The sequence below is a fragment of the Oncorhynchus masou genome, chromosome 18 (genome assembly GCF_036934945.1).
Source record: "Oncorhynchus masou masou isolate Uvic2021 chromosome 18, UVic_Omas_1.1, whole genome shotgun sequence".
Lineage (NCBI taxonomy): Eukaryota > Metazoa > Chordata > Actinopteri > Salmoniformes > Salmonidae > Oncorhynchus > Oncorhynchus masou.
The window spans coordinates 25,335,967-25,363,173 of NC_088229.1; the positions used below are offsets into that span (position 1 = coordinate 25,335,967).

At 42.1% G+C, this 27,207-nt stretch overlaps 1 protein-coding gene across 1 annotated transcript in view; it reads right to left on the reverse strand.

Annotated features, from left to right (window-relative positions):
* The window catches only part of ctnnbl1 (catenin, beta like 1), a 36,708-nt gene extending 17,319 nt beyond the window's left edge, over window positions 1–19,389 (reverse strand). Inside the window, exons 1-11 of the mRNA XM_064922716.1 lie at window positions 19,205–19,389; window positions 18,134–18,316; window positions 17,882–17,988; window positions 17,557–17,700; window positions 17,331–17,424; window positions 16,831–16,924; window positions 16,048–16,139; window positions 15,786–15,858; window positions 15,202–15,260; window positions 11,002–11,150; window positions 9,208–9,389 (exon numbers count right to left, since the gene is read on the reverse strand). Of these exons, the coding sequence (XP_064778788.1) occupies window positions 9,208–9,389; window positions 11,002–11,150; window positions 15,202–15,260; window positions 15,786–15,858; window positions 16,048–16,139; window positions 16,831–16,924; window positions 17,331–17,424; window positions 17,557–17,700; window positions 17,882–17,988; window positions 18,134–18,316; window positions 19,205–19,234 (1,207 nt within the window). The 5' untranslated portion in view covers window positions 19,235–19,389. The remainder of the gene's footprint in view (window positions 1–9,207; window positions 9,390–11,001; window positions 11,151–15,201; window positions 15,261–15,785; window positions 15,859–16,047; window positions 16,140–16,830; window positions 16,925–17,330; window positions 17,425–17,556; window positions 17,701–17,881; window positions 17,989–18,133; window positions 18,317–19,204) is intronic.
* Between the last annotated feature and the right edge of the window lie 7,818 nt (window positions 19,390–27,207).

Genomic DNA, 27,207 nt, shown 5'->3' on the forward strand with positions numbered 1-27,207 from the left:
AAAAAAAACTTAACCTGACCAAACCATTCTCAGATTCTGCTATCACTCTCCTGAAGTTGCCAGTAATAGGCTACACGAGGAGTCAACAACCTTTCTCATGTGGAATGCCAATTTATCTTACCATTTCTACTGATCAGCGCACCAGTTACAGTTTTCATATGCACATTTTCATGAAAGTTTAATTTAATATAATGTCTTCATATCGCAAACTCATTGTCATGTGGTTAATGAAAATTCTATCCAAATCTAAATGAAAATGATACCAACCTAAAGTTACTTTTATTGCCAACTATGTAAAAACAGCCCACAAAGCCAACAAATAAAAGCATTGCAGCGTATTTCCTATGAATCACATTGCCTACACATGGCCTGTCTGCAACGAACTTGAAACATTGTATCAACTATTAACTTGGGTCAGGCCAGAGCTACCGAACTTGCAACATTGTATAAAATATTTTAGGCCCTCAGAGTTTCCTGCACCAGTGAGCTCCGGACAGACACAGCTGTAGGCTATTTGCAAAAGGGATAAAAAGAAGTGCTTGACTTGGGCAGGAGTTCACCAGAACTGAGTACCTGCACCTCAAATGTGCTACAGCTTGAGCCCCTTGTTCCTCGTGTAGAATATTAGCTCAAAACTATTGTGGCACTCCTGCACCTAAATATAAACAGTACGAGCCCCCAAATTGAGTACCGGACCCTATTTAAATCCTAGTCGAGTACTGATAAAAAGCCTATTTTATGGTGTTTTCACTGGATCAGAGTATGACATTTTTCTCTTTCACGATGAGTGATTATCAAAAGGGAGAGAGCTAGAAAGGTTTTTTTAAATATATTGAGGAACTATTGTAATTTTCAATGGATGTAAAAAAAGACTTAAATTTGCTTGATGTTTGAGACGAAGAAAACATTACTTTGAGAAGCTCGACAGGTGGTGGTGCGTTAAGCCAATCAGAAATACTATCAGAGACCTTCTAGAGCAGCAGCGCCCTCTCAAGGTTCTGAGCCTGTCTGGCAGGGGTGGTCCTGCAAAACCACGGCCCCCTGATGGGAGAGCATAATATACCAGGAAATTCTCAAAGCTGCTAATGAGATCCTTGACGACCTTGTACTTAGCCGGTGGGGATTCCGGTGGGGTGCCCCCACCCAGGCAGTGGCAGAGCTAGCAACACTAGCTGCAGTAACCCATGGGGGGGGTCACACTCTGACATTCACGGTGGTACAAAATCAAAGGTCTGACTGCATGGCGATGCTTGGGAATACGGTCACTGATCACTACGGGGGACCATGTTGTTGGTGTTTCCGGGGAAGGGGGTATATCTGACCTCCATCAGGTACGTGACAATGGTTAATAAAATCTCCCCATTTTTTGCTCAGTTTTGCAGGCCTTCTCATACAGCTGCAACTATATACATTCGTAACTCAAGACCTTTCTTGAGTTGGGTTCTGGGATGGTGCAACTGCTGAGAATCTGAGTATATGGTTGTTGTGGGGGAAAGGGGTGGAGTGTGTATCCCACAACTGTTGCGAGGGAGTAAAAGATGTTAGGGACAATATAGGATGAATCACAATAAGCGAACATAATAATTGCTTGCCATAATGTAATTTTGTTCATGGCGAGAGGTAAATATCCTTTGCATATACTGCCTACATTACTACAAATGTGAATAGCTAATTAAGGGGGATAAAAAGATAAACAGGATTAAAATATATATATATATACACAGTGGGGCAAAAAAAGTATTTAGTCAGCCACCAATTGTGCAAGTTCTCCCACTTAAAAAGATGAGAGAGGCCTGTAATTTTCATCATAGGTACACTTCAACTATGACAGACAAAATGAGAAGAAAAAAAATCCATAAAATCACATTGTAGGATTTTTAATGAATGTATTTGCAAATTATGGTGGAAAATAAGTATTTGGTCAATAACAAAAGTTTCTCAATACTTTGTTATATACCCTTTGTTGACAATGACAGAGGTCAAATGTTTTCTGTAAGTCTTCACAAGGTTTTCACACACTGTTGCTGGTATTTTGGCCCATTCCTCCATGCAGATCTCCTCTAGAGCAGTGATGTTTTGGGGCTGTTGCTGGGCAACACGGACTTTCAACTCCCCCCAAAGATTTTCTATGGGGTTGAGATCTGGAGACTGGCTAGGCCACTCCAGGACCTTGAAATGCTTCTTACGAAGCCACTCCTTCATTGCCCGGTCGGTGTGTTTGGGATCATTGTCATGCTGAAAGACCCAGCCACGTTTCATCTTCAATGCCCTTGCTGATGGAAGGAGGTTTTCACTCAAAATCTCACGATACATGGCCCATTCATTCTTTCCTTTACACGGATCAGTCGTCCTGGTCTCTTTGCAGAAAAACAGCCCCAAAGCATGACGTTTCCACCCCCATGCGTCACAGTAGGTATGGTGTTCTTTGGATGCAACTCAGCATTCTTTGTCCTCCAAACGCGACGACTTGAGTTTTTACCAAAAAGTTAGATTTTGGTTTCATCTGACCATATGATGTTCTCCCAATCTTCTTCTGGATCATGCAAATGATCTCTAGCAAACTTCAGACGGGCCTGAACATGTACTGGCTTAAGCAGGGGGACACGTCTGATACTGCAGGATTTGAGTCCCTGGCCGCGTAGTGCGTTACTGATGGTGGGTTTTGTTACTTTGGTCCCAGCTCTCTGCAGTTCATTCACCAAAGAGCTGTCAAAGGACACCAGAAACAAAATTGCAGGCTGGGAAGACTGAATCTGCAATAGGTAAGCAACTTGGTTTGAAGAAATCAACTGTGGGAGCAATTATTAGGAAATGGAAGACATACAAGACCACTTGATAATCTCCCTCGATCTGGGGCTCCACACAAGATCTCACCCTGTGGTGTTAAAATGATCACAAGAACGGTGAGCAAAAACCCCAGAACCACACATTGGATCATTCAGAGATCCTCACTGAACTTCTGGAGAGAGTTTGCTGCACTGAAAGTAAAGGGGCTGAATAATTTTGCATAATCTCTGAATGATCCAATGTTGACCTAAATGACTAAGGATGATAAATACAATCCACCTGTGTGTAATCAAGTCTCCGTATAAATGCACCTGCACTGTGATAGTCTCAGAGGTCCGTTAAAAGCGCAGAGAGCATCATGAAGAACAAGGAACACACCAGGCAGGTCCGAGATACTGTTGTGAAGAAGTTTAAAGCCGGATTTGGATACAAAAAGATTTCCCAAGCTTTAAACATCCCAAGGAGCACTGTGCAAGCGATAATATTGAAATGGGAGTATCAGACCACTGCAAATCTACCAAGACCTGGCCGTCCCTCTAAACTTTCAGCTCATACAAGGAGAAGACTGATCAGAGATGCAGCCAAGAGGCCCATGATCACTCTGGATGAACTGCAGAGATCTACAGCTGAGGTGGGAGACTCTGTCCATAGGACAACAATCAGTCGTATATTGCACAAATCTGGCCTTTATGGAAGAGTGGCAAGAAGAAAGCCATTTCTTAAAGATATCCATAAAAAGTGTTGTTTAAAATTTGCCACAAGCCACCTGGGAGACACACCAAACATGTGGAAGAAGGTGCTCTGGTCAGATGAAACCAAAATTGAACTTTTTGGCAACAATGCAAAACGTTATGTTTGGCGTAAAAGCAACACAGCTCATCACCCTGAACACCATACCCACTGTCAAACATGGTGGTGGCAGCATCATGGTTTGGGCCTGTTTTTCTTCAGCAGGGACAGGCAAGATGGTTAAAATTGATGGGAAGATGGATGGAGCCAAATACAGGACCATTCTGGAAGAAAACCTGATGGAGTCTGCAAAAGACCTGAGACTGGGACGGAGATTTGTCTTCCAACAAGACAATGATCCAAAACATAAAGCAAAATCTACAATGGAATGGTTCAAAAATAAACATATCCATGTGTTAGAATGGTCAAGTCAAAGTCCAGACCTGAATCCAATCGAGAATCTGTGGAAAAAACTGAAAACTGCTGTTCAAAAATGCTCTCCGTCCAACCTCACTGAGCTCGAGCTGTTTTGCAAGGAGGAATGGGAAAACATTTCAGTCTCTCGATGTGCAAAACTGATAGAGACATACCCCAAGCGACTTACAGCTGTAATCGCAGCAAAAGGTGGCGCTACAAAGTATTAACTTAAGGGGGCTGAATAATTTTGCACGCCGAATTTTTCAGTTTTTGATTTGTGAAAAAAGTTTGAAATATCTAATAAATGTCGTTCCACTTCATGATTGTGTCCCACTTGTTGTTGATTCTTCACAAAAAAAAATACAGTTTTATATCTTTATGTTTGAAGCCTGAAATGTGGCAAAAGGTCGCAAAGTTCAGGGGGGCTGAATACTTTCGCAAGGCACTGTATGTATGTATGTATGCATGTATGTATGCATGCATGTATGCATGTATGCATGCATGCATGTGTATGTATGTTCAGTTCAAGTCGGAAGTTTACATAAACTTAAGTTGGAGTCATTAAAACTAATTTTTCCATCACTCCACAAACGTCTTGTTTAACAAACTATAGTTTTGGCATGTCGGTTAGGACATCTACTTTGTGTGGGACACAAGTCATTCTTCCAACAATTGTTTACAGACATTATTTCACTTATAATTCACTGTATCACAATTCCAGTGGGTCAGAAGTTTACATACACTAAGTTGACTGTGCCATTAAACAACTTGGAAAATTTCAGAAAATTATGTCATGGCTTTAGAAGCTTCTGATAGGCTAATTGACATCATTTGTGTCAATTGGAGGTGTACCTGTGGATGTACTTCAAGGCCTACCGTCAAACTCAGTGCTTGAAAACATGGGAAAATCAAAAGAAATCAGCCAAGACCCTCAGAAAAAAAATTGTCGACCTCCACAAGTCTGGTTTATCTTTGGGAGCAATTCCCAAACGCCTGAAGATACCGCGTTCATCTGTACAAACAGTAGTACGCAAGCATAAACACCATGGGACCACACAGCCGTCATACCGCTGAGGAAGGAGACGTGTTCTGTCTCTTCCTAGAGATGGGCGTACTTTGGTGCGTAAAGTGCAAATCAATCCCAGAACAACAGCAAAGGACCTTGTGAAGATGCTGGAGGAAACAGGTACAAAAGTATCTATATCCACAGTAAAACAAGTCCTATATCAACATAACCTGAAAGGCCGCTCAGCAAGGAAGAAGCCACTGCTCCAAAACCGGGTTTGCAACTGCACATAAGGACAAAGATCGTACTTTTTGGAGAAATGTCCCCTGGTCTGATGAAACAAAAATAGAACTGTTTGGCCATAATGACCACCATTATGTTTGGAGGGAAAAAGGGGGAGGCTTACAAGCCGAAGAACACCATCCCAACCGTGAAGCATGGGGGTGGCAGCATCACGTTGTGGGGGTGCTTTGCTGCAGGAGGAACTGGTGCACTTCACAAAATAGATGGCATTATGAGGGGGGATTATGTGGATATATTGAAGCAACATCTCAAGACATCAGTCAGAAAGTTAAAGCTTGGTCACAAATGGGTCTTCCAAATGGACAATGACCCCAAGCATACTTCCAAAGTTGTGGCAAAATGGCTTAAGGACAACAAAGCAATGTATTGGAGTGACCTTCACAAATCCCTGACCTCAATCCTATAGAAAATGTGTGGGCAGAACTGAAAAAGCGTGTGAGAGGAATGAGGCCTACAAACCTGACTCAGTTACACCAGCACTGTCAGGAGGAATGGGCCAAAATTCACCCAACTTATTGTGGGAAGCTTGTGGAAGGCTAACCAAAATGTTTGACCCAAGTTAACCAAATTAAAGGTAATGCAACCAAATACTAATTGAGTGTATGTAAACTTCTGACCCACTGGGAATGTGATGAAAGAAATAAAAGCTGAAATAAATAATTCTCTCAACTTTTATTCTGACATTTCACATTCTTAAAATAAAGTGGTGATACTAACTGAACTAAGACAGGGGATTTTTACTAGGATTAAATGTCAGGAATTCTGAAAAACTGAGTTTTATTGTATTTTCTAAGGTGTATGTAAACTTCCGACTTCAACTGTATATACGCATGCACGCACACACACAAATAAATATACATACATACCTATAAATTATATATATTTATTACTGTTCGACTAAAACAAATCTCGGTTGACAAACAGCCTAACAACCAAGCAATCGACCAGATGACTAATTAGGGTCAGCCCTAATTTTTTTACACCCCTATTTCGCCTTTGCCAAGATAATCCATCCACCCAACAGGTGTGGCATATCATTAAACTGATTAAACATCATGCTCACTACACAGGTGCACCTTGTGCTGGAGACAATAAAAAGCCACAAAGAATGTGCAGTTTTGATACACACAGATGTCTCAAGTTGAGGGAGCATGCAATTGACATGCTGACTGCAGGAATGTCCACCAAAGCTGTTGACAGATAACTGAATGTTCATTTCTCTACCATAAACGGCCTCTGTCATTTTAGAGAATTTACCAGTACATCCAAATGTCCTCACAACCGCAGACCATGTATAAATCACGCCAACCCAGAAACTCCACATCCGGCTTCTTCATCTGCGGGATCATATGAGGGGGTGCTGAGGAGTATTTCTGTTTGTAATAACCTGGAGCAGCCATCAGGTTAACATGCAAAGAGGGCCATGAAGCAGGCAATTGAGCTTGGAGGAGGAGGAGCAGTAGAGGAGGTTGACAGTGGCAGGTCCTGACAGTTCTCTGCTGGGGACAGATTGAACCTGAACCAGCCGTGTCCTGAGGAAAGCAATCAACCGAGCCCGGCCAGACCAAAGGCACCCCTGCAGGGTACGAGCTCTCGTCTACACTGTCTGAGGCAAACTTCCACCATACCTGACTAGAATAGTCCAGGGGAAGAAATCACTGACAAGGCTGGGCTGCGTTTCATAAGCTTTTTTGATGGTTGACAATCATGTGATGGCTTCATTATGGCTCCTGTCATTGATGGGTATCAGCAACATCAAAATGGATTGACCAAGTTCCAAACCAATTCAAAAATATATGTATGCAGGTATGGATGAGTTCCCATTATCAAATTCCCTCATTGACAACACAGGAGACTATGAACAGTTTGAGTTAAAAGGAAAGAGGCTACTGGTAGATTGGCCAGCGGCTGGCTTGCCTCTGAAGCTAAACAGGGTTGGTCCTGGTCTGTCCCTAGATGTGAGACCAGATACTGCTGGAAGTGGTGTTGGAGGGACAGTAGGAGGCGCTCTCTCCTCTGGTCAAAAAAAATATGCCAGGGCAGTGATTGACACTGGCCAGCGTAAAGTGCCTTCTTTCGGATGGGACATTAAACAGATGTCCTGCCTCTCTGTGGGCACTAAAGATCACAAGGCACTTATTGTAAGAGTAGAGGTGTTTACCCCAGTGTCCTTGCTAAATTCCCAATCTGGCCACCTAATCATCACCAGCTTCCAATTGGCTCATTCATCTCCCCTGTAACTATTCCTCAGGTCATTGCTGTAAATGAGAATGTGTTCTCAAGTCAACTTTCCTGGTAAAAAAGACTCAAATTAAAGCAGTATTTTGCACTGATCACAATATCTGTTAATTTGGCCTATTATCTGAAACAAAGCTATAAAAATCAAATTCCACTACAGCTCCTATTCTTCTAATGTAGTTTTAGTATCACGTGAAAACAAGAAGATAGAGATATTAAAGCACCAAGCAGCGTTAGATCGACATCCAAGGAAAACAAAACAAGCTACAAAGGGCTGCAGTGCAGTCAGAACTAATGTAAATGGGGTGTTTACTTCTGTTCCATCACACTGTGTGTGCATCATTAGCCTGCTAAATATAGTCTGCCAGAATCTCATTCTATCTATGAAAAACATTAGGACATGGAAATGAATACAGACCTTAAAAAGGTACGCTATTGTGAGTCATCAAATTCTGCAAAGATCCTCTGCAATATTTTTTCTCAAAACCACTGTATGCAAATGTGGTCCGACAATTCACAGCCACTGGACCTCAGTATATTTTCAGAGGCGATTTAATGGAGATCAATCTCTTTTTATGATGGAGAGGGGTTTGGAGTGCTTTACCTATTAATTACTTAAACTCTCATTTGTGTAGCCCCTGATAGATTAATTAATTATGACTGCATTGTGTTATTTTTGAGAACCACTTTCTTCTGTTTAAAAAAAAATAAAATCACTACAGCAGGGGAGACACTAATTACTGTCAAAAACTATGACAAAACAATCATGCATCCTCAAAACAATATCAAATTAATTGTAAAACATTGCTGCTTTGAAAAAAGCTGTGACTTTCAAAAAGTTGAAAAAGTGGCAAATAAAGCTCACACTAAATAATTGGTCATCACTCACAATAATAAATACAATACAAACGATGTAAGGACAAACATAACTAATGCTTAGTATCATCGTTATTTAGTAAATAGGCCTATCCCAGTCAAGAAACTATGCAATGCATTAGGGACATGCCTAGGAATATTATAGTCCAAAGGTATGTTACGAGCTGTAGTCCACTGCTGTATAGCCTAGATGCCCTCCGGCATCAGCCCACAATTATAGTGAGCATTCAAAGCAGCACACAACACAGCAGCGTAACCACACTTTATGGCAGTTTGGCTTGGCTGTGACGAGTAGGAGGTCCATCAGTGGGAGCACCAGGGGGATAAGCTTTAGCGGGCCCTGTTATGTCTGGCTTCCTACTCGGAGGTTCAGGCAGGTCTCAGGTTAATTCATTCTGCCCCCCAGATGAAGGAGACAGACTAAGGAAGCCAATTTGTTCACCAAGGGTGGGCCGTCCGGACGTATGAGATATAATTAAAAGACAGAGAAGGCAGTGTTTCCCCTATATTCATTTAGCAGTGGCGCCGCTGCTAAATCAAGGCAGCCACTGCCAAAACCAAAAGGGGGAAAGGGAGGGGTGGCTGATAAGCGCGATGCTTTCATTTTCTTATTTCACAACTCAAGAGTGGATTCTGAGAGGAACAGGAGAAAAATCAATCAAGGTTAGATTGATAACTTAAATCGACAGACGAAAAAGCCATTAGACAAACCTGATTAGATCTCATGCCTTGTTAAATTGTGTTTTGGGTACAGACATTGGACAACTGTAAGCACTTGCCCTAAACTCAGACAAGCAAAAATATTTCATTGTTTATAAAAGGTAATTTGGAGAGTATAAACATTTGCAAACCTTCATGTTCTTTGTCTGCGGCCCCAGCTTTCCTCATCTTCTTGGGGGTCTTCATGAACAGGGGGAAAATGGTCCTCAAGCCCAGGATGTCCACAAACTTGTGGCAGTTATCAGAACCCTCTGGGCCAATCATGCCGTGGTCTAAGACCCTCAGAGCGCTGGTCCGAGACATTTTCTTTTCCCTGGGAAGAGGCAGTGCAAAAATAATAAAAAATTATAATAACTATAAGGGCTCAATTATCTCAGGCACAACAGCAGCACGGTCATAATTGTCTTTTGCCAGGCACACAGACTCCACTATATATACAAAAGTATGTGGACACCCTTTCAAATTAGTGGTTTCGGCTACTTCAGCCACATCCGTTGCTGACATGTGTAGAAAATCAAGCACACCACCATGCAATCTCCATAGACAAACATTGGTTGTAGAATGGACTTACTAAAGAGCTCAGTGACTTTCAACGTGGTTGTCATAGGATGCCACCTTTCAAACAAGTCAGTTAGTCAAACTTCTGCCCTGCTAGAGCTGCCCCGGTCAAGTGTAAGTACTGTTATTGTGAAGTAGACAAGTTGAGGAGCAACATCGGCTCAGCCGCGAAGTGGTAGGTCACACAAGCTCACAGAATGGGACCACCGAGTGCTTTCATGGTTGCACAGAGCCCTGACCGCAACCACATTGAACACCTTGGGGATGAATTGGAATGCCGACTGTGAGCCAGGCCTAATCGCCCAACCTCAGTAATACTCATTGCTGAATGGAAGCAGGTCCCCGCAACAATGTTCCAACATCTAGTGGAAAGCCTTCCCAGAAGAATGGAGGCTGTTATAGCAGCTATGGGGGGACCAACTCCATATTAATTCCCATGATTTTGGAATGAGATGTTTGACAAGCAGGTGTCCACATACAGTACACTACCAAAGGTATGTAACCTAGCTACAAGGAGTCCCTTGCAACTTGCAGTCCTTTAGGAAGCTTATGAGGAAGTAATTTTTTCGACAAAGTTTTAAGAATTTAGATAGAGGCAATTATAAAGATGCCTTCAACCATGTTCCTAAGCTCATATTGCAAACCCCTTGTTAAATCCTAACCTCTACAAAAATAGAGAAAACTATTGAAGCAGAGGTGCAGAACTTATGATTCTGTGAATCTCAAGGGAAGTAAAAAGAGAAAGTTACGTGTTGCTCTCTAGATAACCTATTCTGAGAGCCTTCTGTGGATGATTTAAAAGCGGGTTTTGCATCGCTAGAATTAGATATCGATTTGTTTTAAATCGGTCTGCCTGCCAGGCGTCGTCGTGATGATTAGAGCTTGGGCATGGAGGGTTTCATAAATACATGTAATGTCTCTTTATTGCTCTTTAAGGTCCCGTTGTGGTGCTGCAGCGCTCTGTCGGCTGATTGATTGGACTGGCATCTGAGCAGAGCCAGAGACATGCTGTGCAAAAACAAAGACATCACTCAACCCTGCCACTCACTGGGGTTCATGGTGCGCCCTCTGACAGCCTTAACAGCAAACAAAAGTTGAGTTCAAAGATGTCAATTTACATATATCCCTACTGCGTAATGATATCAGATCACCAGTGACCTGTGTGAATTGAAAGGAGGGTTGAAATTTGAAAAGGACTACAGTCAAGCTGGGGAACTGTCCATCTCTACATTAGGCCTCCATTGAGGTACTTGGATGAAGATTTGTTTTAGCTGAAAAGCTTAGGACATTAAATTATTGAAACATTAAAACTCAGCTGTGTGTGGAGACTCATTTCTTCAGGAGGTGTTAAACATCTGGGTCTTTACCTAAGCATGAGGTTCATGAGCTGCAGACCCTCTCCCCTGAGGAAGCGATCCCGGTTGGCAGCCAGCATCAGACAGGAGCACATGGCATCAAACAGGTTCTCCATCATCTCCTGCTCCTCCGCTGTGGCTGGGTTGTGGCGTTTGAACACCTGAAGGAGGACACCCACAATTCTACTGTCTATCAACTGGGATGCTGGTAAATTCAGTTTAAATGATGAGAGTTTCAACAATGTAACTGGAAATAATTTTGGGGTGTGTATGAAACACCTCACATAGACCAGTATTCAACCAAATGCATTTTAGGTGCAATGCTGTGTAGTGCCCTGAGAACTAAGGACACACTAAAAGCTTGCAACCAGCATCGCCAACAGAGTGAAGAGACTTACAAAGCACAGCAGAAAATCTGTCTAAAATCAAGTTACACTTCTAAGTCTTATTCATTTGCGTCAGACATCATTATTACTACAGGCCTTGAATATATCAAATAGTATAATAATTAGCCAAAAGGCTAATTGGCCGACGTCTTTTCAATTACATTTAATTGGGGGTTTTTCTCTAGAGAGAAATTAAGTCAAGAACTGTGGGATGCTGAGCTGAAGGGAGTTGTAGTTTTCATCAAGCCAATATTCCTAGAAGTTCAGGGCATAAATGTTGCAATTAACCACAATGACCAAAATCCATTGCGCCTGTTCTTTCCGGCTAGGACAGAGATGGATATACTTTTACACCTGCTACGTTAGGTTAGATAAACAGACCACATAGACTGCATGAGAGAGGAATGTACACAACGATAGAGACGGAGAGACTGTTCATGAAAGTATGTACTTTGATGAACTAGTCAAATGATTTTACCAGACAGCTCTGCAGAATACTTAAGCGGTCGGCATGCTTTAGACCGCTTTAGTTCGGCTGGCGCCTTGCTGAGTTGCGAACAGAACGAGTGTGCTCGCATCCTCCCTTACAATCCTCTTCGCTTGAAGATTTTGAAATGGGAAAAAAAGCGGCAATAGTGCTGTTTGTCCATTTTGAGTCGCCGTAGCCAGTATACACTTCCTCAAAATAGTCCGAATTAATCTGAAATAATGCAAGAAATGTTAACGTGGTTTGCTGAGGAAATCTTAGTTGCTCAATTTTACGTCTAACAAAGACTTTAGTTCAATATTTCTCGACTATTTTTTATTTATTTGATTTCACCAGGTAGGCAGGTTGAGAACAAGTTCTCATTTACAATTGCGACCTGGCCAAGATAAAGCAAAGCAGTTCATTATAATTACTATCTAAGAATCCGTACTGACCAATCACCGACAAAAGGGGTGTAGACTTCGGCAACCGACTTCAGCTTGCCTTAAGGGAAAACAAATGTGTCCCCGAACAGCCAAAAACGCCCTTACCGAAGTCCAAAACGTCAAAAAAATAGCCATAATATGTGCACAAATGGACGCCTCTAGACAGGCTAGTTTAGCTAGATAGGATGACTAAAGACAGTACAGTATGGGGAACACAGAGATAACGTTGTCTGGCTGGCTGCTACTGCCTGAGCAGAGATGACGCCTTTAAGGAATGAAAAAATAAACTCATCAATTAAAAACTAAGTAATAAACACAACTGAAATAGTGCATTATTTCATAACAATTGCCTGTATTTCTATTGATGTCTTCTCAATGTGGATTTTTCCCACAATGTTTTGGCAATTGGATGTTCATTATTTTTCCATTAAAAAGCTCTAAAATATATATTTTTTATGTCATAATACATTTACTGCAATTATATTTTAAATAATCAAACCAATCCCGAAGCGACTTCAAAAAGCACTAATCGCTCAGCACGATGTGAAGGAGGACATACAGTCGTGGCCAAAAGTTGAGAATGACACAAATATTAATTTTCAACGTCTGCTGCCTCAGTTTGTATGATGGCAATTTGCAAACACTCCAGAATGTTATGAAGAGTGATCAGATGAATTGCAAAGTCCCTCTTTGCCATGCAAATGAACTGAAAACCCAAAAACATTTCCACTGCATTTCAGCCCTGCCACAAAAGGACCAGCTGACATCATGTCAGTGACTCTCTCTTTAACACAGGTGTGAGTGTTGACGAGGACAAGGCTGGAGATCACTCTGTCATGCTGATTGAGTTCGAATGACAGACTGGAAGCTTCAAAAGGAGGGTGGTGCTTGGAATCATTGATCTTCCTCTGTCAACTATGGTTACCTGCAAGGAAACACATGACGTCATCATTGCTTTGCATAAAAAGGGCTTCACAGGCAAGGATATTGTTGCCAGTAAGATTCCACCGAAATCAACCATTTATCAGATCATCAAGAACTTCAAGGAGAGCGGTTTAATTGTTGTGAAGAAGGCTTCAGGATGCCCAAGAAAGTCCAGCAAGCGCCAGGACCGTCTCCTAAAGTTGATTCAGCTGCGGGATCAGGGCACCACCAGTACAGAGCTTGCTCAGGAATGTCAGCAAGCAGGTGTGAGTGCATCTGCACACACAGTGAGGCAAAGACTTTGAGGATGGCCTGGTATCAAGAAGGGCAGCAAAGAAGCCACTTCTATCCAGGAAAAACATCAGGGACAGACTGATATTGTGCAAAGGGTACAGGGATTGGACTGCTGAGGACTGGGGTAAAGACAATTTCTCTGACGATTCCCCTTTCCAATTGTTTGGGGCATCCAGAAAAAAGCTTGTCCGGAGAAGACAAGGTGAGCGCTACCATCAGTCCTGTGTCATGCTAACAGTAAAGCATCCTCAGACCATTAATGTGTGGGGTTGCTGCTCAGCCAAGGGATGTTTTGCTTAAGAACATAGCCATGAATAAAGAACGGCACCAACAAATCCTCTGAGAGCAACTTCTCCCAACCATCCAGGAACAGTTTGGTGATGAACAATGCCTTTCCAGCATGATGGCGCACCTTGCCATACGGAAAAAGTGATAACTAAGTGGCTCGTGGAAAAAACATTGATATTTTGAGTCCATGGCCAGGAAACTCCCCAGACCTTAATCCCATTGAGAACTTGTAGTCAATCCTCAAGAGGCGGGTGGACAAACAAAAACCCACAAATTCTGACAAACACCAATCATTGATTATGCAAGTATGGGCTGCCATCAGTCAGGATGTGGCCCAGAAGTTATTTAATAGCATGCCAGGGCGGATTGCAGAGGTCTTGAAAAAGAAGGGTCAACACTGAAAATATTGACTCTTTGCATCAACTTCATGTAATTGTCATAAAAAGCCTTTGACATTTATGAAATGCTTGTAATTATACTTTATCATTCCATAGTAACATCTGACAAAAATATCTAAAAAGACATTGAAGCAGCAAACTTTGTGGAAATTAATATGTGTCATTCTCAAAACTTTTGGCCACGACTGTACAGTTCTTATGATCTGCTGAAACTTCAACAGTGTGAGGTGAGTTTGAGACATGGATGAATCAGAGAGAGAGGAGGAGCTAGGGTTGGGCGGTATCAAGATTTCCATACCGTTCCTGTACCATAACGGCGGATGTGGTATTACCGGCACTATTTCTAGCAAACATTTTTTTTTGTATGTTGGAAGATATTGCGGATGCTAGCTAAATGCTAACAAGCGAACATAAACTAAATGCAAAGTCAGACAACACAGCTCATGAAATTATACAACTAGCTATCTCAAAAGGCTACTCACACTTAATCCAGGAGGAGTTTGATTGTCTCTGCTGTAACCAAGAAGCTTAATCTTGCAAGCTAGCCACCTCTAGCTAGCACTATTGGTTAGAGCCTGTAAGTAAGCATTTCACAGTAACGTCTACACCGGTTGTATTCGGCACACGTGACAAATTAACTTTGATTTGAAGTTAGTAAACCAAATGCATAGCTGGAACACTGAGCTGGAGAAAATGTATTTGGCACATCTAAGATCATTAACTTAGAGTTATAATATGTTTAGCTTGCAAACAGTAGTGAACTTTGATCTCTTTTGTGCTGCTCAACATTGGATTGTCACATTATGTTTGCTCCATGTGCTCTTTGAAAAACAAACATACCATGTGACATGCTCATATGAATTTTTGTTAATCCAATTTTTATAAATAATACTTTTTTGGGGGGGATAAGGTATTGAAAATAATACAGTCAGTACTTCAAAATACTCCGGTATAGGGTATATTGCACAAGCCTAGGAGAAGCAGTAGAACATGTGATAAGACAGGCTTACAGAGAGCTGCTGCAGTAACACGTCAATTCCATCCAGCTCCCCCAAGAGCTCCCTGGTGCCTGGAAGTAGAGTGAGAGAGAAGTGAGAGAGAAGAGGTGGGAGGAGAGGAAAAAAATAGAAGGGGAGGATGCAGGGAGTAGAAAGGAGAGAGAAATGGAAGGAGAGAGAGAGACGAACTGTTGAAGGAGTATGGCGCATAAACATTGAAAAACATGGTGATAAAAACCAAGGGAGAAGATGAATCGATCCTGCTCTTGAGCTGCTATATGCAACACAGCACAACCAACCCAGGTAGCTAAACTCACTCAGAGGGGAACAGAGAGGAAAATGAGATAGAACTCAAAAAGAATATCAATGTATCCCAGTCCATTACTGATCTGGACATGGTGCATGTCTGTCGTCCTGCAGCACTCCAAGGTCTTCTAGACCCAGCCACTCAGACAAATAGTATACTTTAACCGGTCATGATACTCTACTATTTTGGTCCACAGCCACAACAATCACCTCTATGGCTGACTACATTAGCTGAAAAACATTTTCATCACATTGTACAGTAACTACAGAGAAAAGGGCTGGAAACGTACTGTCATTGTTTTGAAGCAAGATAGCCAAGACTTCACTGCAGTACAGCTTGTTAGCATCGAAAGGAATCTTTGCCTGAAAGAGAGAGAGGGGCAAAATCAGTGATAACATGACAAAATCAGTGACGGCATGAGCAATTGAAAGCCTATATACACCATACTGTAGGTATAGTTCTTTAACAGACATTTCAACCAGACATATTGACGCAGAATACATACGGCATCAATAACCAATGGAATGTATCATCTTTAGTTATAGCCTGACCTTGATTCTTTTGAGCAACCACTGCATGAGTCCTTGCTGAGCTGCTTCTGTGCACAGGCCAGGCCTGAACTCGGCCATGTTCTCAATGATGGCTGATGGAGAGAAGAGAGAGGTGAAATTGGGACTATCAAATTATGACAGCACCTCCTGAGAAGTGCGGGGCAGCAGGGTAGCCTAGTGGTTAGAGTGTTGGACTAGTAACCGAAAGGTTGCAAGTTCGAATCCCCACGCTGACAAGGTACAAATCTGTCGTTCTGCCCCTGAACAGGTAGTTAACCCACTGTTCCTAGGCCGTCATTGAAAATAAGAATTTGTTCTTAACTGACTTGCCTAGTAAAATAAAGGTAAAATAAATAAAATAAATAAAGGTCTCAGATACCTTTGCTAATATTTGCATTATAAAGCCACCTGAGACACCTCACTCATTCAGCAGAAAGGCGGCAAAACCCCAATGGAAAAAAGAGCGAGAGCGAGAGAGGGGAGACAAGTAGTGGGAGAGATGGAGAGAGAGAGTGAGTCAATGAGTGAGAGACACACAGAAAGAGAGACCTGCTGGAGGAGAAGGACGCCTTTATCACTAATTCCAACTGAACAGACACCATCCTGAGGACATGAGCCTGTAGGCCCCAACCAGGAGGCAGACAAAATACTTATTCAAGCCTGGAGAGCTGCCTTGATATACGCCATAAAAACACAAGAAGTACTGAGCCAAATTACATTGGACGAATATAAATAATCCCCATATTTTGTCCAATCATGTACACATTATGCAGTGCGGCTTACCTAACGTGTTGTAGACTCCATCAGCTTCCTCCTTCACCTGCTCATCCAGCCTCTCCATGTTCTGCACCAGAAGGGCCACAACCTGTCCCTCCAGCTACAGTCAGAAAAAGAGACAGGTTGTCATCACAGGATTATGGGATACTGTGTTGTGTGTGACAACATTAAAGGCTCATGCCTCATTTCCGTTGCTAATTTATAAGTCGTGTAAGACCAGAGCGATTTCACCTTTGCCTCCATGGACTTTTTAAATGTCAGCAGACTTTATGACGGGGCACTCAACCTTTCCCAGAAAATGGCCAATGACTTTGCTGCTGTCAAAGTGAGTGCAAAGGGAGGGCTAAAATAGACAATTTTAACTATGGCCATTAGCTGGGATTGAATGTGCTTTTTCTACTGAGATCATTATAATCAGCATCAATATGGTTGTGGATGCATGAGAAATAAGAAAATGCCAGAACCAAAATGCATGCATTGATTGTATACAAACAAACTGGACTCACCAAAGAGTCTATGAGTACTTCAGCCCCTTCCTCACTTTCATGAAGTGTGTCGATGTCTGTCAGCTCTTGTAACAAATCAACCACTGCAATGGCTATATGTAGGAAAGGCTAAGGATTTTTTCAGTTTATCCTGGGTTCAGTCAAATGCATAGAATAACATAAATACAGGTACATTAACTGAATTAAAGAGTGAAGGATGCTTAGTAAGCCATCTTTGAAGGAAAGGATATCTGTGTTCTCATGGCTGAGTAAGCCCAGCAGGGAATGCACAGCATTGAGCTCTACCAACAGGTGGTAGAGATCAGGCATGGTGGCTATGACATGCATCTCCTGGATGATGTCATTCAAATCCAGCTCTGTTTCCATGAACCTGGACAGCGGAATAATAAAATATGTTGTACATGGAAAATAAGTCCTGTCTTGTTGAATGCAATGTCATGTTATTGAAGCAGCAAGTCAATTTACCCTTACCATAGATTGATAACTTCTTAAGCAATAATATTTAATGTATAGCTGAACTCAGGAGGAACGCTTCCCTCTCATTAACTTACCTTCCTGGGGTGTCTGGGAACTTTATCCTCAGCTCTTGGTTCTTGTAGGACCTTTTTTCAAAGGTCAAGATCATTTTCTTCACTGAACTCTCATCCACTGGTTCACCCTGTATAATTACAAAAAAAAGAAGAAAAAAAAGAGTGCCCTTTAGTGAAAAGTGTTACCAAGACAACAAAAAAATATTTTAGGAACAAGATCAGCACATTAAGCTATGTATGCATGTGTTATCATGTCACTTAAGCTTTTCCCACCTCTTGGTCATCTGCGTCCTCATCATCATCCATGAGTTTCTCCAGTATTCTCTTCCTATCACTACTCGGGTCTTCACTGTCATCTCCCTCCAGGTGTCTGGCCAGTTCTCTGCCAGCCTTTTTGTTTCTGGGGTCATCATCGTCATCATCACCAGCCCGTAGACGTTTTGCCCCCCTGTCAGGCTACAATGAACATTAACACATGTTAAGCAGGTTCGGGGCGGCAGGGTAGCCTAGTGTTTAGAACGTTGGGCAAATAACCGGAAGGTTGCAAGTTCAAATCCCCGAGCTGACTGTCGTTCTGCCCCTGAACAGGCAGTTAACCCACTGTTCCTAGGCTGTCATTGAAAATAAGAATGTGTTCTTAACTGACTTGCCTAGATAAATAAAGGTAAAATAAAATCAATAAAAATCATCAAAACAGGAAGGTCATATGGCTTTGCAATGTGTGGCTCAGTCGGTAGAGCATGGCGCTTGCAACGCCAAGCGTCGTGGGTTCGATTCCCGCTGGGGCCACCCATCTGTAAAAGTAGTGGCCCCAGCCGACTTGTAAGTCGCTTTGGACAAAAGCGTCTGCTAAATGGGATATATACAAGCGAAGAGTTGGCCAACCAAAAAGTAAAGAACGGAGAAAATTAAAAATGCATTCATCGTCAAATGTAAATAGTACTTGATTCCTATAACATAATGTTAGTTTTTATATTTGATGCACAAATTATATTCCATGAGAGGGACACTGCTTTAACCAGCTAGCTAGCTAGCTAGCTAGCTAATACAGCTGACCTAGGCAAGAGTTTATCAAACTAGTTACAACAGAAGAGTTGACTAGCTAACGTTAGTTTAACTAACTAACAAAGTAGCAAGACCAACTTGCCATCTCTTTCATCTGTCAAATCCTTAACTGACTTAGCTAGTGAACTTGGCTTATTTGCTAACTAGCAATCATGTTAGCCTGTTCGCTAGCCAATGTGACTATGGTCAAAGACAATGGCGGTGGCTTAAACATTTATTTTGCTAGCTCGTCAACAATTGCAGCAAACACTAAGGCTATGTCTCACTAATGAACGTTACCTGATAATTCAGTAGCTCGCCTACATCCATGATAAAAGGTTATCCAAAACGTGGACAAATAAACCATTAAATGTTAAGTTATCGGCAACGGTTAGCAAGCTCCAGCTACCCACAATGAATACAGGCTAAACGCTAGTCTTGCAATTTTCCGCTATCAACTCAAAACAGAAAAATCTGTCGTAAAGAACTTCGTTGTCGTGATATTCTGAGGAGTCATGGGAAACTGCAAACATGAGTGTCTGGAAGTGGGTGTGTGAACAGAAGTGGGAGGCTGAACAGAAGTTGGTGTATGGAAAGCGAATCAGCTAATTGGACAGATTTGTTGCCGCTCAAAACCGTTTTGAGTGGCTGCTGTGTGTTTTCAAGCTTTCGGAGTGTGGTCTTGGTGGACAGAAATGATAGTAAGAAATGTCAAGTTAGGCTAATATTTTGCCATGCACTTTGAGCTGTGTCTTTGGTGTAGCTACCTAAATTCTTTGTAGATGTATACAAGCTAGCTTTTTATTGCTGCATAACATTAATGTGACTATAATCTACCAACCTAGCCTGTTAAAGTACACTGAACAAAAATATGAACGCAACATGCAACAATTTCAAAGATATTACTGAGTTACAATTCATATAAGGAAATCAGTCAATTGAAATAAATTAATTAGGCCCAAATGTATGTATTTCAGGTGATTGGGAATACAGTTATGCATCAGTTGGTTACAGATACCTAAAAAAAAAAGTAGGGGCATGGATCAGAAAACCAGTCAGTATCTGGTGTGACCACCATTTGCCTCATACAGCACCACACATCTCCTTCTCATAGAGTTGATCAGGCTGTTGATTGTAACCTGTGGAATATTGTTCCTCTTCAATGGCTGTGCGAAGTTGCTGGATATTGGCGGGAACTGGAACACGCTGTCATACACTTCGATCCAGTGCATCCCAAACATGCTCAATGGGTAACATGTCTGGTGAGTATGCAGGCCATGGATGAACTGGGACATGTTCAGCTTCCAGGAATTGTGTACAGATCCTTGTGACATGGGGCCGTACACTATCATGCTGAAACGTGAAGTGATGGCGGCGGATGAAGTGCACGACACTGGGCCGCAGGATCTCTTCACGGTATCTTTGTGTTTGTTGTTCGTAGCTTATGCCTGCCCATACCACAACCCCACTGCCACCATGGGGCACTCAGTTCACAAAAATTGACATCAGCAAACCCGCTCGCCCTCACGACACATTACACACTGTCTGCCATATGACAGTACATTTACATTTACATTTAAGTCATTTAGCAGACGCTCTTATCCAGAGCGACTTACAAATTGGGTACAGTTGAAACCGGAATTAATCCATGAAAATCACACTTCTCCAGCGTGCCATTGACCATAGAAGGTTAGTATATGCCCACTGATGTTGGTTACGATATAGAACTGCAGTCAGGTCAAGACCCTGGTGAGGACGACGTGCACGCAGATGAGCATCCCTGAGACAGTTTGTGCAGAAATTCTTCCGTTGTGCAAACCCACAGTTTCATCAGCTGTCCGGGTGGCTGGTCTCACATGATCCCGCAGGTGAAGAAGCTGGATGTGGAGGTCCTAGAGTGGTGTGGTTACACATGGTCTACGGTTGTGATGATGTTGGAGGTGGCTTATGGTAGAGAAATGAACATTCAAATCTCTGGCAACAGCTCTGGTGGACATTCATGCAGTCGGCATGCCAATTGCACACTCCCTCAACTTGAGACATCTGTGGCATTGTGTTGTGTGACAAAACTGCATATTTTAGAGTGGCCTTTTAATGTCCCCAGCACAATGTGCACCTGTGTAATGATCTTGCTTTTTAATCAACTTCTTGATCTGCCACACCTGTCAGTTGGATGGATTGTGCACAACATTTGAGAGAAATAAGCTTTTTGGTGCATTTGGAACATTTCTGGGATCTTTTATTTCAGTTCATGAAACATGGGACCAACACATTATATTGTTTATATTTTTGTTCAGTGTAGTTATCATCACCAAGAGTCCTGTTTGTGGTTAGCGACTGTTAGCTAACGTTATCAACTCATCTAACTAACGAGCCAGCTTGCTAAACTACACTACATGACCAAAGTATGTGGACACCTGCTCGTCGAACATCTCATTCCAAAATCATGGGCGTTAACCCTTGTGTGGTGTTCGGGTCTGTGGGACCCATTTTCAAAGTTTACTAAAATAAAAATTAGACAATTAATAATGTTTTCAAACTGAGACTCATTGGCCTTGCAAATGTTCTATGTAGAACATGTAAAATAACACATTTTCACTGAGAGCACACTGTACATTCCCCTACACATTTATATTACAACTATGGTGTTCAGGTCCACTGGACCCGAGGGTAATAAAAATGTGGGAAAGTGTGTCTGTAGGTGAAAACAGGTAACATTTTCCCATACTCCAGCCAGGTGCAAATTGAGGGAGAGACAACAAATAAATAGCTTTGCGTGTGTGGCTCCTTACCACAATCAATCAGTATGGAAAAAATAATCTCTGCTCAGAGGGCCTTAGAAATAATTTCTGCAGAGAGAGAAGCTGGTGTGGAAGGAGTCCACTTTGGAAGATGAAGAATTTTCCAAATATGAGGATCATGTCTCTGTCAGTTTGGAGTTTGACAGTGAGATGGAAGAAGAGGATGAGATTGACCCTCAGCCAGCCCCAAGACCAGCCCGTCAGCAGCTTGCTCATCAGTAGCCTGCAGGTGGAGAAATATGGATGTAAAAAAATAAATAATGAAATGTCATGGTCTTCTTGCAGAGGAATGAGCTACCAGGCATGGCTGCAAATGTGATAAGGATACAACCAGGGTAAACGCGGATGGTGGTTACTCATGTGCAGGACATAATGTCTTCTTTTGAACTGTTCATCCCAGACACCATCCCAAAAATCATTCTGCACTGCACTAATTTGGTGGGAAGGTGTGTTTTTGGAGAGCGATGGGCCAAACTCATTTACATGCATACTTTGGGGTTCTTGTCCTTGCAGGTGTTTTCAGATCCAATGGGGAATCCACAGAATCCCTGTGGGATGCAGAAGCTGGTAGAGAACTTTTCAGTGCAACAATGTCTCTGGAAAACCTCCACATTATTTCCAGGATTATCCTCTTCGATAACCGAGACACCAGACCAGCTCGGCGGCAGAGAGACCAGCTAGCTGCAATCAGGTCAGTGTGGGACAAGTAGGTGGACCGCCTTCCCCTTTTTTACAACCCTGGGGCCCAACGTTACTGTTGAAGGAGCAGCTTATGCCATTTAGGAGCCGGTGCCCCTTCAGGCAGTACGTACTGTCTAAACCAGCAAAATATGGAATCAAGATCTGGGCTGCCTGTGATGCTGCTTCATCATATGCGTGGAACTTGCAAGTGTATACGGGAAAGCCAGATGGAGGAGCCCCTGAGAAGAACCAAAGGATGCAGGTTGTCCTGGATGTGACACAGGGACTCCGTGGCCACAACATCACATCCAATAACTTTTTTACTTTGTACAAGCTGGGACAGGAGCTCCTCAAGAGGAAGCTGATGATGGTAAGAAGAGTACGAAAAAACAAGCCAGAGCTCCCACCTCAGCTATTAAATACACGGAACAGGCTTATCAATTCCTCTAAGTTTGTGTTCACGGTCGACACGTCCCTAGTGTCCTACGTGCCAAAGAAAGGAAGAAATGTGGTACTCGTGAGTACACTGCATAGGGATGGGAGAATCTGTGGCCAGGAACATCAAAAAACAGAAATCATAATGGATTAAATGCCACAAAAGGAGCGGTGGACAATTTAGACAAGCTGGTGACTGGCTACCGCTGCAAAAGAAGGAAAACCCTGTACTGGCCACTTGTGATATTCTTCAACATCTTGGACATCTCACCGTACAACGCGTTTGTCATCTGGAAGGCGTTGAACCCAGTTTGGAACAGAGGGAAGCTCCAGAGAAAACGACTCTTTCTCGAGGAGCTGGGCAAGGCATTGGTAAAACCTCAAATCCAGAGGAGGCAACATATCCCAAGGACACCAGCTTCTGCAGCCATCGTGAGGAGGATTCAGGAGGAGGATACTGGTGCCCCATCCACCCGACCCACAGAACTAACAACTCCAATACCAGAAGTAAGTGTGAGTGATGTTGTTGCATGTGTGTCAGACTCTCCTACCTTGGCCTGCTGTAACCATATATGTGAGTGAGATGTTAGTAAAATTCCTGAACTAAGTGTTTTAATCATTCTGGATTGCAGCCGGTAGCAACAAGCGCTGCGATGTGTGTGGGCCCAAGAAGGATAGGAAGACACAGTACACATTCATCAAGTGTACTCGGCTTGTATTTCACAGATGTAGCCCACATCTAGCCCTTCTTTCTGCCTTACGTCATCTCGCCATCGGCCATCTTGCACCCTCTCTGGGAGATTGTGTTAACATGACTCTGTGTCCGTGTTCCCAGTTCTTCCATCGATTCTAATGGCCTTCGATGTAGGTCTCCATAAATTGATGCAACAAGTTTGCACAGATACCATAGAGTGACATTGAATTTAGATGTTATATGGTAATTATACAGGTGATCACTATTACGGGACTTATTCATTTGATTTTCATTATTTGTTTCCTGCCCGTATCTGCAATTTACAGCATTGTAATTACATAATCATAATACGGTTATTAATTATAAAATAATTACAGAGCAATTATGGCATGATGCGACACACACACACTTACACAAATACACATACACACTGTGAAGCCTTGACAGTCCTCTATAGATGCTCCACCAGTGTCTGTTTACAACAAATTCAAAATAAAGATTCAGAGCAGGGCCGCATGTGAGACAAGCAGAAAATCACCTTTTCAATCTGCGTCATTCGGGATTTATGAGTGTTGTCTGGCAGGGGCCTCCATCTTGTCTCCCTTCACTGTGACCAGCGATCTGTGACAGTAGTGCAATAGCAACAACATCCAAACAGGAGGCCATTGTAAACCAGTCAAGCTTGAGATCCCATCAACTGCCAACGTGATCTCAGGGCAATTTATATTTGTTTGTAAGTAAATGTGTGACACTCCATTTAGTATATGTTAGATTATAAATGGAATAGCGGTCGTACAATATCATACGAATTAGAGGACGTATAGTATCATACCTCTTACCCGGTTGTACAATAGCATACGAATTGGATAATGTAACTTATCATACGTCTTGGAGGATTATATTGCACGTCTTTATCTAAGACACCAAATGATAATTAGAGGAGAATTTACCTTGGTTATGTGAATTTATGTAGCAGGTTAGGTGAATTGGGTTAAGTTTAGAGTAAGGTTTGCGGGAAGGGCTAACTACAATGCTACAGTTGTCCCCGACTCGACTCGAACATGCAACATTTGGATTGCTAGACTGTCACAGATTATGCCCACCCATCCTCCTCGACCAATCTCCCGACTTTTTTTTCTGTCTCATTTAACTAGACCATTAGTACTGTAGGTATCGTACATCTTGGAGGTGCTTAGAAATATTTAAAGTGTATTTCGTATGGCTCTGAGGCCAGGCTCTAGCAACATGGGGAAAAAGAGAAGGCTACGGGGGTAGTAAAATCCTAATATACTGTACATTGAAAGCACAGGCAGTTTGGCAAAGCGAAATATGCACACTTCATGGTGCTGTAATTGATGAAAAATATGTTTGTTCTTACCAATCCAGTGAAGATAACCCTAATGTATAAAAGCAGGGTATTGATAAACATAAAGTGTGAATGGCTCTCGTAACTGGTCAGCAATGTCTCCCTGCTATATATGAAATTAAAATCTGTCTTAACTCACACTCCACATGGAAAATATACCATAAGGTCTCTAAGAAACACTGCTGGAGGTGACATCTCTCATAACCATGGCAACTGTAAATGGTTGGCTACTGAGAATTCCTCCTTTTTTGCTGTAAGCAGTGTGTGTGGTAATTCTAAATGAAATGTAGCTATTTCTATTTCATGGAGTGCACAATTGTTATTTTAGCGTGCTTCATGTCTATATTACTTTAGTCTGTCTGGATTCTTTGCTTGAGTAAACGTTTCCTGAGAAGACATGAGAGATGAACTGTAGATCTACTGTGAAGGTCTGAAGTTATAGAAAGAACCCAGTTGATGAATGGTACAGCATTACAAACCAGGCCCAAGACATATTTTGAATGAAACCATTGGGACATCTATTAAATATGTCAAATGAATCTTTGGCTGAAAATACATTATCCAGAGACCTAATTAGCAAAAACTGTTATGGTTCTCTGAAAAAAAACTGTTATGCTTTTCTATTACCTCCCCCCTAAAGCAATAAAACAAGGCCTGATACAGTGCTATTATTTCCTCTCTAGCGACCTCCAGTTGTATGACTTGATTAACTGCAGGTAAAACTTTGTTTAATCTTTTAATCTTCAACTATTGTTTTAAAGAAGTTTACCTGGTCCTTAACTTAAAGATGGTCAAGGGAACCGTATAAGCCTACAACTGCACTCTATTATATTAATACACATGTGATGTGGTTACTGAGTACCGTTTCCTCCATTTTGTCCTTATGGCATTCAAATCAACATGCAGGAGCATATTCCGAAAAGTGGCTCGGCTCTGACAACAATGTTGATCAACAACCAACTGCAAAGGGGATCCCCTGACAGAAGGAAAGCCAGAACTTTATGTAGTTTGCTTCAAAATGAGTTTATATTCAGCTCCTCAGGTGCCCACACTAAATTGTCCTGCAGAAAGACATGACACACATTGTTCTCAAAACGTGAAAAACAAATAGACCTACTGTATGTAGGGATATTATACTAACGGTAGAACCTTGTCAGTGCCATTAGGCATGTATGCCTGAGGAGACAGAGTCAGTGATAGTCAGGTACTGTAAAACATAAAACAGGAGCTATCACAGAGGACATGGTGTTTCCTGTATCTACAGCTGCAGTACAGTCATCATGTGAGCAATGAATTTCAAGGACAATTTGGCAAAAACAAATAAAAAAGAAAACCTTGAAATCAATCCACTCTTGTTTCCTCCTGCTTAACCACAAAGCCACCATTAATATCCCCTGTTCAACAGAATGATTAACTTGTACCATGATCCCTGAAGATGTTGGGCCTTTTTATGCGGAGTCTTCTGGCTGTGTTAATAACATCTCTTCCCCCCAATGTATTTGGGTGGTGCCACTGGATCATTTCCATAGAATAAGTTCCACTGAATGATCCATCCTTCCAAACGGAACAATATAATTTCACACAAGCTGTGAGAGCTGATTAACCTAATCCTCGGAGGTCACCAGTGATTGCATCACAGCAGAGCAGCTACACTGAGTGCACCCGAATCCACACTGTGACTCCATTATTTAACATCAGGGTGATCTGGTGGCCAGAATTAGTCAACTACAAAGCATTGTTTGACTCCACAGTCAAATGGTGCAAACACAAATTGCACATTTCACCCTGAGATACATTGCATTCGGAAAGTATTCAGACCCTTTAACTTTTTTCACATTTAATATTGTACAGCCTTATTCTGAAATGTCTTAAATGTAAATTTAAAAAATCCTCATCTACACACAATACTCCATAACGACAAAGGAAAAAACATTTTTAGTAATGTTTGCAAATTTATAAAAAAAAAAACAGAAATACCTTATTTCAATAGGTATTCAGACTCAAATTGAGCTCAGGTGCATCCCGTTTCCATTGATTATCCTTGTGATGTTTCTACAACTTGATTGGACATTATTTGGAAATGCACACGCCTGTCTAAGGTCTCACAGTCGAAAGTGCATGTCAGAGCAAAAACCAAGCCATGAGGTGGAAGGAATTGTCCGTAGAGCTCCTAGACAGGATTGTGTTGAGGCACAGATCTTGGGAAGGGTACCAAAAAAATGTCTGCAGCATTGAAGGTCCCCAAGAACACAGTGGCATCCATCATTCTTAAATGGAAGAAGTTTGGAACCACCAAGAATCTTCCGAGAGCTGGCCACCTGGCCAA